The 16,407-nt window shown below is 40.4% G+C and overlaps 1 protein-coding gene across 7 annotated transcripts in view; it reads right to left on the bottom strand.

The window, feature by feature from the left end:
• Window positions 1-2,625: 2,625 nt before the first annotated feature.
• The window catches only part of LOC309601991 (zinc finger protein 532), a gene marked incomplete at its 3' end in the record, with an annotated part of 50,359 nt that continues 36,577 nt past the window's right edge, over window positions 2,626-16,407 (bottom strand). For all 7 annotated transcript variants that reach the window (XM_082335253.1, XM_082335256.1, XM_082335257.1 and 4 more), the window contains 4 exons: window positions 13,237-13,515; window positions 6,813-6,925; window positions 4,956-5,103; window positions 2,626-3,120 (listed from right to left, as the gene is read on the bottom strand). In XM_082335253.1, coding sequence (XP_082191379.1) covers window positions 2,626-3,120; window positions 4,956-5,103; window positions 6,813-6,925; window positions 13,237-13,515 — 1,035 coding nt within the window. The remainder of the gene's footprint in view (window positions 3,121-4,955; window positions 5,104-6,812; window positions 6,926-13,236; window positions 13,516-16,407) is intronic.

The following is a 16,407-nucleotide window of genomic DNA, read 5'->3' as shown; positions in this document are numbered from 1 at the left end:
ATCACTCCTGAAGTAATGCTTGGGCACTGGACATCTGCCCTGGAAAGAGAGACCCAACAGGCCTTCTTCATTGCTAACATCTGGGAATCTCAAATTACTCAGAAGATACAGAAGGAAAACCCCCGACATCTGGAGGAGCTGGAGGACCAGGCAAGAAATACTAGGTGAGAAACATTATGATATCCACGGTCCCACTACAGCTTTTTTTTCTTCTTTTTTTCCCAGGTCTGGTATTTGGAAAAAGCCATGGTCCTCAGCAGAGCTCCTCCCCCTTCCCGGAGGCGAGTGCATTTCTGCCTCTCAAAAGGAACCATTTACCTGGAGGGAAAGTTACGCTTTCCTGCCGAGCCCAAGCGTGTATAAGCTCTGACACAGAACCGCGTCTCGAGATTATGGGGCAGTTCAAGACCCACTATCTCTTAAACCTTTCAAGAGATGACTAGAAGGAGAGTTAAATCGATCTTCCCGTTAAAACTGAACGCAGCCTAGTGCCCAGCAGCTGAGCCCCACTGGCTGGCGGTGGCAAACCGAACTCCTGCGGGGCCGCGCGGCGCCGGTCGCGGGGCACAGGCCCGTGGGACCCTGCGCTGCGCGCGTCTGGCCTGGGAAGCGGGCTGTGACCACGCGGGGATTTCACGGCGTGCCCAACAGCGTTCAGGTGACGTGTCAGCAACTTTTAGCGTTTTGCCTCTTGGCAGCACCAACAAGGACGTAAGTTACTGGTTCACAGCATCCCTTGCAGGTGCGGGACGGTGAAAAGGGAAAATCAACAAAAGTATTAATAATGGCTGTGAAAATTTAACTTTTATTATCTGTTCACTGTATACAAAACACCATTCTGCATAGTGATAACTCATTTGTTGTACAGTTGACAGTGCACATCAACAAACAAGTGTTAAAGAGGTATACACTTAATGGAAAGGGCAGTGATGGCCAGTGTACGTTACACACTAAGATCCTGCGACGCCAGCTGTATGTTTTAGGATGGAGAAGTACCTCATAACCACTCAATACGCGCGTAATATAGATGGGATAACAAGCATTTACCAACGAACCAAATTAAGAATGAGGATGAAGAGAGAAAGCAGAGCTAATGTATCCGATACACAATTTCCAGAGTGATTAAGAAGTTTTACAGAGGTGGCTGAGAAGGATCCATATTTTTTCAAACACTTCCATTTTTAAAACTGTTAAAATTTAATGATAAATAACCGAATCTCACAAATCTTTAGGGGCAAAATGCTCCACATTTATTTACATATGAAATGTGTTTAATACAGTTGTAATGGACATAGTGTATAGTAACATCTGACAGCAGCAAGACTTTTAAGGAACCAAACAATTACTACTGTATATCATGCAGCTATCTATATATACACAATTTGTTTTAAAAAAAAGTACAAAATTTTTTTTAGGGATACATACAAGGTATAAAATGCAGAAACAAACCAAAAATATAACTCTCACAGAGAACTATATATGAAAGGGACAGTATGGTACCTTTTTGTACTTTGTGAAAGCGTAACTAGTGATACTGGATACAAGTTTGAAATGGCTGAACTAGCTTCATACGGTCTGTGCTAAAGCTGAGAGCCCCAACGATGCTTACGTAGGCTGGCTGGTGTGTGAGCTTCTCGACAGCTGTGGTTGGATGGAACACTGAGCACCGGAACATTTGGCGTTAGCATACAGAGCTGGGAAATACCAACCCCTGTAGCAAGGGTTAACTATTGTCTTTCAATAACCAGAAATAAAGGAAAATACATAATGCTGTGTACTCGCATCTATATAATGTTTAATAAATTACATGACAAAAAACATCATCAGTATAAACCTATGCCTCTAATTACATCTTATTTGTTAAATCCAGAGCACTCCAGCCCTTTTGTAACAATTTGAGCTTTGATCACAAGCACCTGATGGCCTAAAAAATCACTTCATGATACATAGAGTTGTGCAATTAGACTTTTCAAAAGTACTTTATCATTTTAGGGGGTCTGCACCTGTTCTGGTGTTGCCACCTAAAACCAGCACTGCATTTTACATATGCAGCGGTACATTTTCTTCTTCTTTTCTTTTTTTTTTTTTTTTTTAATATATATATTTTTAAGAGAAAGTTTAAAAGCTCCTTAGACATGTAGAAGCACAAGTTCTTAGAATTTAAAATCTCCCCTTAGCTTGCTTCCTCTCCCCACTCCCCTCCAAGCACTGCCTCCTGAAGCACTTCCATTAGCTAAACTCTCTTCCAGAAGCATTCAAATAAGAAACAGTTTAAGAGAACCTAAGGAACTGCCCCAGCATTCAGAACTCTGTTTTAAAGAAACTTACTAGAAAAAAACAGAAACAAAACAGAAAAACCCAAATTTTCCACTAGATACCAATACAAACACATAACAAAGAGTACAAAAGTTATTAGTTTAAATATATACAAACTCTTTTCAACTCAAATACTGCTTCAATGGTTTTGAGGGTATAGACAATGAGGTGAAGGGGACACTTTTATGCAGAATATATTGCAACAGCCTGAACAGTACTGTTAACACTATTATACCTTGAACTTTCTGTAGCAAAAATGTCATTAGTGTTCCAATGTGGAGAGGGATTTCTGCATCCCAAATAATCCAATCACTTTTCAGCTGAACTCATTCTTTTTGACTTAATGAAGGCCATGCCATGTGTTCTCATGTGAGTGTTTAAGGCCGCTTCAGTTTCAAAAGTCTTAGCACACACTTTGCATCTTCTGTCTGATGCTGTACTGTCAGATGATTCATCCTCGTGATTGGGTTTGTTTTCTTGCTGATTATCCTCCCCAGACCCATTTTGTTTTGATACTGGCTGAGGCTCCTTCAGCTTGTGTACAATGAAGAGATGTCTGGAGAGGGACACGTGAGATGTGTAGCAGAGTCCACATTCCCTGCACTGGTATGAAGAGCCATCAGATTTATGCTGAGGAATATGTTCATGAAACTGGAGAAGATTTTCTGTTGTAAAGCCACAAACAGCACACTTGTGAACTTTAAAAACATTTATCTTTAGCTTCTTCAATGGCTGAGTGATTGCACCTCGTGGAGGCCTGAATTCCAGTACAGGTTCTTCCAATTTACGCTTTGGACTAGGGACCTAAAAAAAAGCCATACGTGGTATATCATGTAAGCATAAATACACGGCTCTTTTCATAACTATTTGCGACTTGCAAACTTCAAAAACTTTCCCTTGGTAGATTCCAGTACAACTTTGATAAATACAATATTTGAAATAATACAAGCAAATACATGCTTTACATGTTGGAAAACCAGGGGTTTTCTTTACTATAAATTGCACATAAAATTTGTTTTGTCAGATCTGATAGAGCTATAGTATTAAATATACTGTATAAACTTGAATAAATATTTGCTAGTGTAACTGCATCCAAGTACACACACCAATGAGACTTCAACTGTGTACAGAATGTAGAATATCAGTCCAGGAACTTTCCAGCACTACCTTCTGGAACTCCATTTTAATTACCTAATATTATTTCATGCCTGAAATTTGACTTGACAGATTATCTCCTGATTGTTAGTAACCAAACTAACATGTTGCCAAAGGACAAATCAACATGTGCAAATTTTTTAAGCCAATTAAACTGATAATTTTTTATATTCTCCTTGTTATTCTTCTGACATGAATATTCCTCAAGAATCCTCTGCATCCTATGTAGCTGAGATACACTCCATGATGTTTATGAAGACAAATGTATATAGCTGCCATATTTTCAACAAATACGAAGACAATATGTTGGGCTGAAAGAGAGTCATGTAAAGGACAATAGTACATTTTACAAAACAGATATGTTTGTGTCTCTGCTGTCAGCTTTGGACATGCCATTACAGGTGGAATTCTTGATCATATAAAGCCCAAAACATTTAAAAAATGTTGTTAATCTCTGCATGTAACAAGTCTTTGGACAGCGCTGTCATCTTATTTTTGCTTTCCTCCTAACACTCATCATCAATAGAAGAATAGAATAGAGTATTTCAGTTGAAGGGGCCTACAATGATCATCTAGTCCATCTGCCTGACCACTTCAGGGCTGACCAAAAGTTAAAGCATGTTATTAAGGGCATTGTCGAAACGCCTATTGAACACTGACAGGCTTGGAGCATTGGCCACCTCTCCAGGAAGCCTCTTCCAGGGTTTCACCACCCTCTCAGTAAAGAAATGCTTCCTAATTTCAAGTCTGAACCTCCCCTGGCGCAGCTTTGAGCTATTCCCACGCGTCCTGTCCCTGGATCCCAGGGAGAAGAGCTCAGCACCTCCTCAGGAAGCTGCAGAGAGCCATGAGGTCGCCCCTCAGGCTCCTCTTCTCCAAACGAGAGAAGCCCAGGGTCCCCAGCTGCTCCCCAGAGGACATGCCTTCCAGCCCTGTCACCAGCTTTGCTGCCCTCCTCTGGAGGCGTTTAAGGACCTTCACATCCTTCTCAAATGGTGGGGCCAGAACTGCACACCGTGCTCCAGGTGAGGCCGCACCAACGCCAAGTACAGCGAGAGATCCTGCTGTATTTCAGTCATCAGATTGAAAGCAGTTTCACTGTAAAATTTATACCAAATAAGCTCAAGGCTGGGTATTTGGAAGAGGGTCACATATTGCTTCTACCTCACCTGTAGCTTTTCTACAGCTGTGAGAGGACTTGGTTGCAGAGAATCTGGAAGGTGCTCTTAAAGCAAACCACTAAGGGGTAAGTTATATTCTCCATCATTCAGTGATCAAACCAAAGAGAAAGTCTTTCCAAAAACATGTTCTAGTTCAAGCATGACAGAATTTGTTGCAGGAACCTTTGAGACATTTTTTGGGCTCTACTTCACAGAAGATCAGACTTTTATGGGATCAAAATACCTACATCTATTTAAAGATTCTGTGTGTATACCCACAAAAAATTCAGTCTCAGTGACTCAATGAATCTTCTAAGTCATTACCTTTGTGTCTTCTTTTACTTCCCTTTCTTCCATATTGGTTGATTCAGTCATTTCTTTCACATCAGGGTCTTTAATGCCATGCATCAACTGAATATGTTTTTCCAACATCAACCGCTTGGTAAAAGTACGTCTTGAATCTGGGCAGTGCCTACATAAACACAAAGCAGACATGCACAGATTCAAATGTCACGCTTAACAAAAGTCGTAGTATTCTGAAGAATATAAATACGACTAGTGAATAAATCCAGACTAGAGTACCATCTATTAAAGACAGCGACAATGTTTTTCCAATCAATTGCACAGGTAAGTATTATAAGAAAATGAGCGTAATTACAAAATAAAACTAGAAATGTTTGAGCAATTTATATTCAGAGCAAATGAGAAGTTCTCTGAAGATAATATCCAAAATGGCACGAAGTGTGAGTCAGAATAAAACCTGGGAGCATCCGAGTTTATTTCTTGGACCTCTGTTAACATCACCGAACGGTACATTCTATTAGACACTTTCTCAAGTTCTCCTCAATTTAAATTCCATAGGGAAAGCAATCACCTTTCACGTAGGATGAATGCTAGCTCCAAATGACAATTCTGCATTCAAATCCAAATACTTTATCTTCTTGGAACTGGTAATTCCTTTTCAGCTCCCTTTCCAAGCTCAAACTAACCAGAAGGACAAACTTGTCTTTCACAGTCTGTGCTTTGTTCTCCCACACAGAACCAGCTGCATCACTTCTAAACCTCTCGTGTTTTTGGGAAGTGAGCAGCTCCTGAGCTCCAATGTTGTAACATATGTACAGGTGTCTGGAGGAGGGATGGCCAAACAAGAACGGCAGGGGAGAAGTTAAACTGTAATAATCTCTTTCTGAGTCTCTCTCATAAGGTTTTGACTTTTTAAATGCTGTTTCACTTAACTTTATTTAAAAAAAAAAAAAAGAAAAAAGAAAAAGACGACAGTACTGTAGCCATTCTGAAATGAAAACAAGAGAACCACAATAAGCTTTCTGCTCAAAGGGTATGCAAAAACCAGGCACTTGCTACTGTCATATACCAAGAGAAATAGCGTCTAGGCTAGCCAGCTCATGTAGGCTGAAGTACAAATTAAGGGTCCATTAGAAACAATCTGATGCATGGGCTGTGTCAGGCAACCACGGTGCAGGGAGAGAGGAAGTCATAAAGCACTCTGTGGGAACGCTACGCTATGCACGGCAGTCTCAAGTTTCCACACCACTGGGCCTTGTGGGCCTTGTGCTTTCCGTAACAAAGCAGCGATCATAGTACGGCAGAGAAGGGACTGGTAAGATCTCAGCCACAGAGAATGGCTGCTGCTCGCAGCTTCCCTTTCAGACCTTCAAGTGTGGTTCCACATACAAAACTATGAATGAAGAGATACAACAGAAAGTTTGTTTTATATATCTTACCTGATTGACATGGATTTTTCTATTGAATTATGTATCGTCTCTCCAGCCACATAAACATCACTAAGGATTTTTAGACATCACACACTCTTTTATGTATGAGAAAAATACTACAAATACTGGCTTTTGTAGATTAGAAGAGTGGGTTGTATATTTGAGAGACTACTGAAAACCAAGTTCACCTCTGTGGAACTATCAGCCGTGCAAACTCTCAGCTCAGTGAAGTTTCAGATTTGCTTGCCAAAGCCCCTGAAAGACAGCAGACTTCATGTACGTGCATTCTCAGTAGCCTGCTATAGTTTGGCCTGTCTATGTATCTAAATACCTGATTCAGTTGAATGAATGGGACACTGAATTTCATACAATCAAGAAACGAAATTCAACTAACAATGCCTTTTGTTGGTTTATACTCTGTTTCTAAATAAATAAAAGTAAAACTTACGAGCACGTATAAACCTTCCGAATGCCTTTGTGCTTGATACGATTGTGACGACATAAACTATGGGATGAACTGAAAGATTTGTCACATTGTCGACACGGATGTTTCTTCATTTGCTTTAAAAAAGAATAATACATTAATTAAAAAAGCTCAGTAAAAGTAGTGCACGTGTTGAACTTTTAATAATTGGAAAGGAACACCACTTACCAGTGTCTGGTACTGTATCTTCAAGTACACACCACTCCTACAGCAACACTGCAGAAGTCAGAGGACCTGGACCTCTTTCAAAGCAGTGTGGCCAGGAGGAGTTACACACACATCTATCACCAGTTGTAAACCGGTGCCACAGACTGTGGATGAAGTGAATTTCTTCCACGAAAGAAGCAAGGAAGATCAGTGGATTATTTCTGGATCAGTAAAGGCAGTACAGTGAGAGATTTGCTTTCACTATAGAGTAACCTTTCCCTTCCCATCACCAAACTACGTCTGCAGTTGCTGACTGAGAAAGCTTATCAGTCACCTACAAGGAGGGGTGAAGAGCACATAATAAGGACCAAAGCAAAACGTCACAGACGCTGGCACACTAACAGGGCTCAGAAAAGTCAAGAAGAAATGAGAGGTATGGTCTGATGCCAACTTGAGGGACATCTGTTTGGGAAATTCTGTGGGTTTTATATTACAGTTATATTACAGTGGAAGGAGAAAGACAAGGAAAGAAGGAAGCTGAAGAGGATGGAGTGGTCTCCATCTATGCCATTCCAGCTGAACATGTCCACAGGAGCTCTAGTATCTGAAGACATAACATCTCCAAAACTGCGGACTGTACAAGCCCCAAGAATGAATGAATGACACGGTCTTGTCCCTTAAATTCCATCAGTCCCAGAACTCAGTTCAAAGGGCACATCTTATCAACCTGAGTAGCTGCAGAAAGGAAATGCAAATATTCCCAATCAGATTTCCTGCTTCCTTTCAGAGGTAACTAGACTGTTCAAGCTCGTATCTGTAATTTTTGCTGTTTTGGCAGTAACAAGGAAATCGAAACAACATTTTGGAAATTAAATCCAAACACTGACCAAACACATCTAATTGAAGACCTTTCCAGATTACTCTTCCAGCTTACTTTTCAAAAATCCAGTCAGGGCCAGGATCCCACACTCATCATTCAGTATAATGATTCCTGCCAGAATCAAGGTGTCCTGGGTCTGAAAAATAAATGGATTTTATTGGAACCTCTCAAAAGAAATCCAGATCGCGTGGACCCAGATTTCAAGTGTTCCAGTCAGAGGGAGGGCTCATGCCTGCTAGTCAGGTACAGGTGAAGGAACGGACAGTTTCATACAATCAGTCAAGTATCTAGAAGGAAAATCATGTTCCTTGGATTGCTTTTTCCTGCTCTAGCAGTGATCATAGTTTTCCTTCATAGTGTCGATAACATTCTCTTTCCTGCATTTATTGGTAAACTGAAAACAACAAATAATATAATTTTATTCTACTATTCCAACTGAGGCCACTGAGTGAAAGACTTGGATCAATGCTTGAAATTGGACCCTGCTTGACTCTTCTGGAGAATCCACCTGGGCTGGTTTTGGCTGGGATAGAGTTAATTTTCTTCATAGTAGCTAACATGGGGCTATGTTTTGGATTTCTGCTGGAAACAGTGTTGATAACACAGGGATGTTTTAAACATTACTGCTGAGCAGTGCTTACACAGAGTCAAAGCCTTTTCTGCTTCTCACCCCACCAGCGAGCAGGCTGGGGGGCACAAGAAGCTGGGAGGGGACACAGCCGGGACAGCTGACCCCAGCTGACCAAAGGGATATTACATACCATATGACGTCATGCTCAGCATATAAACCTGGGGGAAGAAGAAGGAAGGGGGGGACGTTCAGAATTACGGTGTTTTGTCTTCCCAAGTAACCATTACGCGTGACGGAGCCCTGCTTGCCTGGAGATGGCTGAGCACCTGCCTGCTGATGGGAAGGAGTGAATTAATTCCTCGTTTTGCTTCGCTTGCATGCACAGCTTTTGCTTTACCTATTAAACTGTCTTTACGTCAACCCACGAGTTTTCTCACTTTTACCCTTCCGATTCTCTCCCCCATCCCAACATGGGGGAGTGAGCGAGCAGCTGGGTGGTGCTTAGCTGCTGGCTGGGGTTAAACTGCGACACCACCCAAGATCTGTCCCTGTGTTCCAAAGCACTCAATAGCAAAGGTTTTCTTCACAGAATAACGTAAAGGGTTTGGCTTACTTATTCTTAACTTCTGAGGAAGTGACAAATTCCTAAACAGTGGAGATGCACAATAATCCACATGGACATTTTAAAATGACATGAGTCCTTCTCTGGTGCCTAACATTAATTGATAATAATAAAAATAAAGAATTCTCAATCCTAAATACTAAAAAGCTCAAGCCATACAGAAATGCTTAAGGAACTGAAAAACATCCATCTTATATTTGTGCTCTGAGTGCTGAACTTTATGTTGATGTTCATATTCTCCCTAATGGCTACATTGCTCAGGAACAGCTACAGACAAGCCCGTGGAGATCCGTAGACGTGATGCCATTACTGAAAATTATAATTTACTGCAAAGTTTGGAGTGAACGGTGAAAGGTTTGTACACAGGAAAAAAGTGATGACTGGAACGGCTAAAGGAGTAAGAGCTGTTACAGTGAGATGAGAGACCTTTTGCTATCACGACCAAAATCACATGGAGCGCAGGGGAAGGAAAGAAAAGCAGTTTTGAAAGGTCGCTCATGCAAATGTGCAGCAGCCCATTAGGAAACATGATATGATAATTTTATTGGGGCTAGTCAACATAATGCTGTTAGAGGTGCAGTACTGTTCAACCTAGACTTCCTTTTCACGTTTAAAGGCCAATTAAAGTAAAAGGAAATAAACATATTTCATTCTTAAATTGTTAAAGGTGAAAACTTGACAGTGTTTACACACAGTGCATACTCATTAATGCTAATGCATTAATACATTTTGCAGTATGGTTTTGCAATATGCTTATGACTGCAATGCTCGGGGAAGAAGTTATAAAATAAAATAAAATAAAATAAAACGTGAAGTCGTATTAGGGCTTCTATCAGGAAACAGCCCTGCACTGTGCTGTACAAACATACAAGCTCAACCAAGGCAGCCCGTGCATCTTTGCCGAGGCCACTGAACGGTGTAGAGGCGTCAAGCACTTAGTCAGAAAAGCAGCAGGAGGACTGTGCTCAGTAGGACCCAGTTCCTCTCAGAGCACCAGGGGCACTACCTGGGGTAACCATCCATGACACCACACTCATTCTAAATTTGTTGGGATGATTCCTGATAGAGACCCAAATAGGATTTTGGATGCATTAGTTTCTGCAATGGCAGCCAAAACCAAAAGAACTAAAAAATTAGTTCTGTAATTAGGTGCAGCAGGGCCTGTTGTACAGCATCTTGTCTTTACAGGAAGAAAGAGGATGTTCAATTAGATGCACAGCAAGTTGGAATTGGTAAAGCAATTCCTGCTTAGAAAACATCTGTCCTTTCATAGAAACACACTTGCACACAAGTCCTAGGAAGCTCAGCGTATGCCTACCTGGCCGAGTGCAGACATACATGATCCAGTTTCAAGCCAGGAGTTGTACAGACTTGTTAGAACCAGCCTTTGTCTGGGCTAATAAGTTATTATTTTAAAACAGCACTTTTATGATCAGGCAGAGAGTCATACCAAGGTGGCTACAAATTTTCCTACCCTACAGCTGGCTTACCTTCAACCAGCTCAGGAAGAGGACACAGAAAATGTGAATCTGTCTGTCTGTCTGTGTAGACGTTTCCCAATAAGGTCTGGAAACTCAAGAATCTGTCCAAAGAGGATATACATGGCAATACCTCTCCTATGAATACCTCTGAATAATCCAGCCTGGGATCAGCTAAGAAGGGTTACAGCTCCAGACTTTCACTCTGATCCTGCAAAAGCAGCAATTAGAAGTTTGAAACTAATTATCTTCAAATACCTTACATGACAATGGACTTTGTGAGTAGCTCATGAATTGCCTAAATAAAGTTTTTAACAAACATTCTGCATAGATCATTTTAGAGCATTTAACCCACACCTATCATTCTTAAGAAAAACAGACTATAAATTAATTGCTTTATTTATTAGACCCATATCACATACTTGGTTATTTTATGCTCATTTCTAGTCTCTCTACAAGAAAATGTATCCATAAAAGTTTATTTTTTTTAATATAAGCATTTTGAAAGCTAACAATTACTGAAAATTTTGAGAGGTCTGGAAGGAACGTAGCAACTGGTCTTTATCATCCATTTCTGAAAGACATGGAGTCCTCTATTCACTTTAATATATATATGCCTCCCCTGTTATCCCGCTTGAATAGGGATAAAAAATAGCACATAAACGTAAGCCATGAAACAGGCCTTTAGGCCAGTATTTGAGTGCAACAATTATATAATATTTCAAAATAAGGGCTGTTCTTGAGGTAACACTGCACATTCTTATTAAACATCAGAGATAGAAAGATACATATGTAAAGCTAATATTTAGAAGCATTATCAATGTGTTACTAACCTTATTTTACACGCCTTCTGCCACTTTGCTGTAGATGTGATCAGACTGGATCACCCTGAAGTGACAGTTTCATAGGGAGGTTGTGTTGTTTTGTTTTTAATAATTGCATCAATGTAAAATGCGTCTGGTCTTAAACTTATTTCTGCTTGCCGGTAAAAGCACTGATGCGTTAGTATTTGGACTAGCAGGCAAAACAGTGTGGACCAACAGTTTGTATGCTGCTAAAGAGACTGATTTTGACAGAAAATTAAACTATGATTGTATGAGTGTTACAGGATCAGAAACAAGTATTCAGTGCATAGGCATGCCACAGGGACTGTAACACATTTTATGGGGTTTCCTTACAGACACTACCTAGGAGAAGTGTCAGGAATGTACCTGCTAGGCTTGAAACTGAAGCAACTAACGGTTCCTTGGTGACTTCAGTGGACAGAAATGCAAAAATGGTCTTTTAAAGCAACCGGAGAAATCAAATGGAGACCACCTGATCTCAGCTGTTTGTCTGCTTTTCATGCCCTCAAGCTGTAAAAGGAGAACCAGGTAAAAGAAAATGTAGTTCTGTGAATCATAATCCTTTGGTTTTGTGTGTTGTGTTCCAAGGGAGACTGGCAATATAGCTACAGGACTCCACAGCAGGAAGGCTGAAAGAAGGGAGTGGGAGTTACTGAAAGCAAGGAGAAACATGGAAATAGTCTCCTGTCAGTCAGGCTTGGGTGCTATTTGCTTGAAGTTGTCATAAGAAAATTAGAGATGACACTCAGTAGTCTGGCATTTTCAGCTTTTCCATAAAATGTTTATAAACAGAATAAAATAATTTGCTCAACAGCTTTAGAGATAAGCACTGTAATTTGAAGGGACACAGAAACCTCTGGAAACGTGCTAGCATTTATTATAGCATATTAGCATCCTGAAAACTACAGATTTTCACGGAGGATGATTCTTCTCCACTTAGACAAAATAAGTCTGTTATCCCTTCCAGTTCTGCTCGTACATTAGCACAGTACATTAGTTTAATTCCCTGCTTCCCAGCCGAGGGAAGAATCAGACCAGTTTCACCAGCACACAGCGAAGGACAGGACTGGCTAGCAGGTGACTGCTGTGTGTCAGCGTGGGGCTGGAGCTGGCTACGCTCTGTCTCAAATGCAGCTAAGAAGGGTCCATCCGAGGATCAGTTTCACTATTGCCAGCCTTTCTAATTTCATTCAATTGGAAAAGCCATGGGATGTAGCAAGGACACCAAGCTGCCTTTCTGCTGACTTGAGAATACAGCATTCCCATATTTCACTTTCAATCTATTGTAAGAAAGCTATCTCAAATCCAGCTGCTTTAAATACAAAATCCAACTTGTTCAACTCAGCTGACCTGTTGGCTGAACCTACAAGTGTAAGATTAGAGCAATGGCTCGACCTTAGAGTGAGTCTACCTTCAAAATGAAATGCTGTTTGGCACTCATTGGACCAATAAAACAAGACTCCATTCCCTGAGTCCAACAGTTAATGAATTTTTGAGAGAGGGAACTGAGAAGGCACAAAGGAAGAAATGAGAACCTGGATCAGATTAGATGACTTGGACGAAATATTGGAACATCTTTCACTCTTTCCATCTTGAAGAAATTTTGGTACTGGATGAACAAGCCTACAATTAAGCAAGAGCGTGTGGATTTTCTCAGTACAACTATGTAGAAAATGACAAAAACTAAGCAGCCAAAGAGAGAAGGGCGAAATAGGCGTAAGAGCAGAGAAGAGTAACGATGGAACTTAAAGGAATTATTTGCAAAACCACAACTGAATTTGGAAAAAAATGACTTCATATTTCAGGTTTAATTAACTTTTTTATAATTGAATATTATTCACTTACCTTTCCATGTTCTTTCCTCATGTGAGAGATGTAAACGTCTCTCTGAGTGAAGAGCCTATCACACTCCCAACACGTCCAGCCAGGATTAGCGACTTTTTTAGGCTCTGCTTTCTTCATAGGAGAAGGAGATTTCTTCTCCAACTTTTCTGTTCCGTTGACAGATTTTGTGTCCTCTTTGTTGTGACTGGCTGAGTTCTGAGTTGTGGGTTTAGTACTGAGAGGCAGATTTATCCCCAGGTTTGGTGGCCCCTCAACACTTTTCAAAGTTCCATGCATAGACTACAAGAGAAGAGAAAAAAAAAAAGTACAAAACTAACATAGACGTATACAGGTGTATTGACAAAACACAAGGACCCTCTGAATCAAAAGTCTTCATTTACTTCTTTGTCATACTATTATCAGATCGCGTTTTTAACTTAAAGAAACATGATTAAGTAAAGGCCTAGCATAAAGGAAAACTAGCCAACAACACTAACAGACACTGTTCGTAGCTAAAGAGTTTTCTTCAGTGGCTAGATATTTTCACAAAAAGAAGAAAGAGACTTTGTAGGTTAAGTTTAAATTGCTGTTGATTAGGGAGGAAAAAAGGGCTCAAGAAGTACTTTATGTTAAGTTTAATTTCTTGCTTTACTTACCTAACATATTAGCTGAGCATCCCCATTTCAAACTACGTGACTAGAGATTTCCAAGAAGAAAAGGTTTTTACTGACAAATTTTGACTTGGCACATTGGTAAATAAGACAAGAAAAGGCAGCTCTGGAAAGGGCAGGCAACTGTATTGTTTAGGATATATTAATATTTTATGCCGAGCCTGAGCTAAGCCCCGTCTTACTCCACGCTCAGGTTACGAGCACCCTAACTTAGGGGTACATTGCTAACAGTCCTTAGAAGCAAAGGTGTGCAGGGCTGGCGGGGTCCCCGAGACCAGGGGATAGCTAAGAGGTGTCTAACAAGCTGTTCTCAAGCACCCTGCAGCTCTTGGGTAGTGACCCTTCCTGATTTATTTCTAGACTTTACGTAAACAAACAGTAAGAAGGGAAGAACTCTTCCACCTCCTCCTTCCCCAATTTCTGGAGCCAGTGTCATACGCTGGTGCGATACCTGAGCCTACCAAAACGATGACTAGTTCAGGAAGACCTGGGCTTCAGCTCCCTGTCTGAGTTTCATACATGAACAGGGACACCACAGGAATGAGTCAGCAGGGTTCTGGGCCAGCAAAGATGACTGCAGCCCAGACTTACCACACTGTTGAACGTGGATCCGCTACCGAGGTCTCTTTCACATCTAAAGACTTGCCCTTTACCATGACAGTGTTCTAATCGTCTCATCTACTGACCCTTATTATAACTCTCCTGGATGATGTGTCTAGCCATCCCAAATATAATTAGTTTTCCTACAGGTAATCTCAGAAACAAAAAAACATTCAATACGTTCTTGATTCTGAGAATATAAGAATACAAATTTGATACTCCAGTATAATATTTCAGTATGAAGTTCTTTTGTAAATCCTGTGGCTTTTGGGACTACGCGCTGGCTCTACAGCAAATATCAACCTGATCTGTAGAACGTGTTCTTCTATTTAACAACTCTTAAAAGAAAAGCCAGTAATTTAAAAAACTAAAATGTTTTTAAAAAGCAAAGCACACAGGACCAACTGACAGGCTCTAAGAACAAACTCAAGTCGTGTAGTAAAGGAGGAGGTTGCCTTTAGTATCCCATTGCACTAGGACAAGAAGAAAGAAGCACAGGGTAGGGGGAAGGAGGTTCCTATGCTTTCAGGCAACTGGAGATTGACCTGGAGATTCCATCTCAGCTTAACTTGCCAGCATGTAAAATGTTAGTGCTCAACTCTCTAAATGCCTTTTAAAATGCAATACTTGAAACCTAATTTCTTGTTTCAAAACAAACAACAAGCATTAAAGCATAACATGGAGTCACAGTGATCTCAGCACGAATCACAGCAGAACTGGGAGCGTTACAGCTCCAGTCCAGACCTTCACCACCTGTTCTCACTGGCTGTTAGAAATGCTCTCGTAGCTAGCCGTTACCGGAAAATGAGACATACATTTCGCCAACACGAAACATTCACACCTGCAGGAATTAGTCTAGGGTTTTTTTTGTAGCTTTAAATAACCTCCTTCTGAGCTTCTTTCTATCCCTTTCTGTTCTATTTTCATCCAGGTCTTCTCTGCCTTGATGGTTTATGTCTAGCCATACCAAACAATTACTTGTTGTGCAGCTGGGCTGAGCTCTGCCCTTGTGTGGCACTCATCCTCTCCCCGAGTCCTTTTCTGTTTTTATCTATACCCTGTTACTGTTTTTTTCATTCCTCCTTAACTGAAGTCCAATTTATACTTTTCTGCTGCTCTGCCTACTACTATACACACATCCTAAATGTAAAAGCACTAGCAATTCTGAATAAAAGCAGTAATACTGTTACTGCAGGTGTATGTTCTAATCCTCTAATTTTATTCTCAAAAATGTCTGAATCATTTATAGTGAAACATGCCAAAAAACCACTGGTTGAAAGTGCAAATACTGGCATGGAACACTAAATAGTGTTAAATAGAGTTAAATAGTGCCCAAATCATAAGTAACTGAGAATAACTTTATAATGAGAGATGCTGAGCAACTCTAATTTATTTAACAATAGCTCCTGGCCCTAACTATAGTCAGATCATGCTCCTAAAATAGTTGTTTTCAGGTCTTAAAGAAGTAGTTACGTACAGATATAACAATACTTTTACAGTAATACCTGAGTCAAGAAAAACTATCTACATAAGTAAGACATACACTCCAATATATGGAATTTGCCTATTTAGTTAAAAAAAGAAGCAATACAAGTAGATCAAAGGAAATAGAAAATAGGAATTTGCATTGCTGCATGAGAGGAGCACTTAAGATACATGGCATAAATGTAACACAATTCTTACAGTAAACATGAACTAGTTCAGAAACAAAGAAAATATCCAGTCCTTGTATTTCTGAACATCTTGGGTCAGCCCTTCCCTATCTCCTCCTCAAGTTTAAGATTGGCTTCAAGACCAACTGTTTTTTCAAGACTTGTGATCTTGTTTTCAACACAACTTCAGAGATTTCTGAGGTTACAAGTGCCATAGTTGAGACTAAAACGCAAAATGATGATTTTAGCAGACAAGAAAGATGTCTGGT

Source organism: Platalea leucorodia (genome assembly GCF_965183815.1).
Source record: "Platalea leucorodia genome assembly, chromosome: W".
Classification (NCBI taxonomy): domain Eukaryota; kingdom Metazoa; phylum Chordata; class Aves; order Pelecaniformes; family Threskiornithidae; genus Platalea; species Platalea leucorodia.
This window is presented reverse-complemented; position numbering and strand designations above follow the sequence as displayed.